This window comes from Morone saxatilis, unplaced genomic scaffold (assembly GCF_004916995.1).
Source record: "Morone saxatilis isolate NCDOM2014 unplaced genomic scaffold, NCSU_SB_2.0 Contig6, whole genome shotgun sequence".
Lineage (NCBI taxonomy): Eukaryota > Metazoa > Chordata > Actinopteri > Moronidae > Morone > Morone saxatilis.
In genome coordinates, this window is record NW_023340206.1 from 12,480,069 (window position 1) to 12,481,849 (window position 1,781).

Genomic DNA, 1,781 nt, shown 5'->3' on the forward strand with positions numbered 1-1,781 from the left:
GTAAACATGTTTATTTATGCTGTAAAGTTGGGCTTGATAATCTGGAGCTTATGAAGGTTGACTCACTTCTAGAGCCAGCCTCAAGTGACGTAAGCAGAACTGCAGTTTTTGTTGGATCCATTTGCAGACACAGAGATTGCTGCAGGTTAAACCCTTTGTAAAACATTACCAAATACATACATTAACTAAAATATAAGGATAAACCAGTCAGAGAAGGACAGGTCGTGAAATATATGGAGAATGGGACAGTGCTGGGGCTAATAAATTATGTGATATCAGATTGGTGCACGGACTCGCATACTTGCCGATACCCGATCCAGTATTCGTATTGGAACAACCCTACTCAGTGGTTTTATGGCTATTCCCTTTTATGTAAAACAGGGCATGCTTGTAATTCAAGATACATATCTGGAGGAATCAAAAAGTGCGATTCAATCCAACAAATTATCAAAGACAGCCCGCAAACACACAGCATCATTTGAAGGTGTGTGGAGGGCGCAGCATTGCTGGAGTATGAGGACAAACAGGTTGTGTGGCAAAAGTCAGTCAAATCTCTTTATCCTAGATTCAAAATGTGAAATGCATTGGAGTCATTTAAATGTAAGGTAACACAATGCCAGAGATTGCTGCATCACCTAAAACTGAAGGAGGAAACAATGAATTATATGTCACTGATGGATTTATATATTGATCGGTCACATCTGGCTGATACCTGATATGATTACAGGGGAATATGCTTATGCTGTGTCGACATATTCTCGATGTTATCTTTGTATGTTTTAAAATAATCCAATATAAAGATGTCTCAACATAATAAAATGCTGGCATAAGTGTAGTAAGGATTGTGTTTTTGTCTTCTACTTTTTGGTGTTTGTTTTTATTATATTTTCCTAAATAGTTTCTGTAATTATTTACAGACTGAAAGAAGGTAGCTGGTCAAACATGTATGATTTCATGTCAGATTCTTAGTTGCTCCAGTTTTAAGAAGCTGAAGATGTTATCTGTGATCTACAAACATCAATGACTTTGGAAGAAAATCTATCTGCCATTTATTTCTGGCCTGTAGAGGAAAGGCTGCGAATCTTCTCTCACCTGTTTCTCTCACAACCGATACCTGAATGAAACAAACCACCCTCGCTCCTCAAAATAAAGATGCAATTTCAGTTCCCACACCGGTAGCATGTGGACTACAACAGGAAAAACCAAATATCTACACTATCCCGGCCACAGTAATTGTTATATATGAAGAATTTCTAAAAGCACTCTTATGAAAACCAGCTAGATCAACAAGTGTCCAATCCTACATGACTAATGATACACAAAACCTGGCTTAGAGACACACATGACAGGGCGAAGATGTAAATTAGGGCTGAGAGGAAGAGGTGAGGTATCCCACTAAACATCCCTACGACAAATACTTCTGTCCAACTGATCTATAAGTGGTAATACCCATCTGACAGCAGCTGGGAAAACATTGCAGGGTGAGAAGAAACCAGGGCAGCTTGCCAGACAGAAAGCTGCCAACATCCAAGGGCCGCCAGCCACCGCCTCTTTTACCGGGCAACCTGTCAAACCTGATCAGCCCTGTTCATCAAGGATGTCAGATTTCAGTATCACACCTTGTCATAAAAAAAAAAAGCAGCAAACAGTGTGCTCCCAAATATCAACCCTTGTGCGATGACAGGCCTGGAGAAAAAAAAGTGTGAAAAGTGAGATCACACCTGCAGAAAAATAACCAAATCCCTCTGAATGGGATTGACTGCATTCATACATTCATACAT

The 1,781-nt window shown here is 39.8% G+C and overlaps 1 protein-coding gene across 1 annotated transcript in view; it reads right to left on the reverse strand.

Moving 5' to 3' along the window:
• LOC118339683 (abl interactor 2-like) overlaps positions 1-1,781 on the reverse strand; it is a 20,498-nt gene that overhangs the window by 18,039 nt on the left and 678 nt on the right. Inside the window, exon 2 of the mRNA XM_035677383.1 lies at positions 1,620-1,686. Coding sequence (XP_035533276.1) covers positions 1,620-1,686 — 67 coding nt within the window. The remainder of the gene's footprint in view (positions 1-1,619; positions 1,687-1,781) is intronic.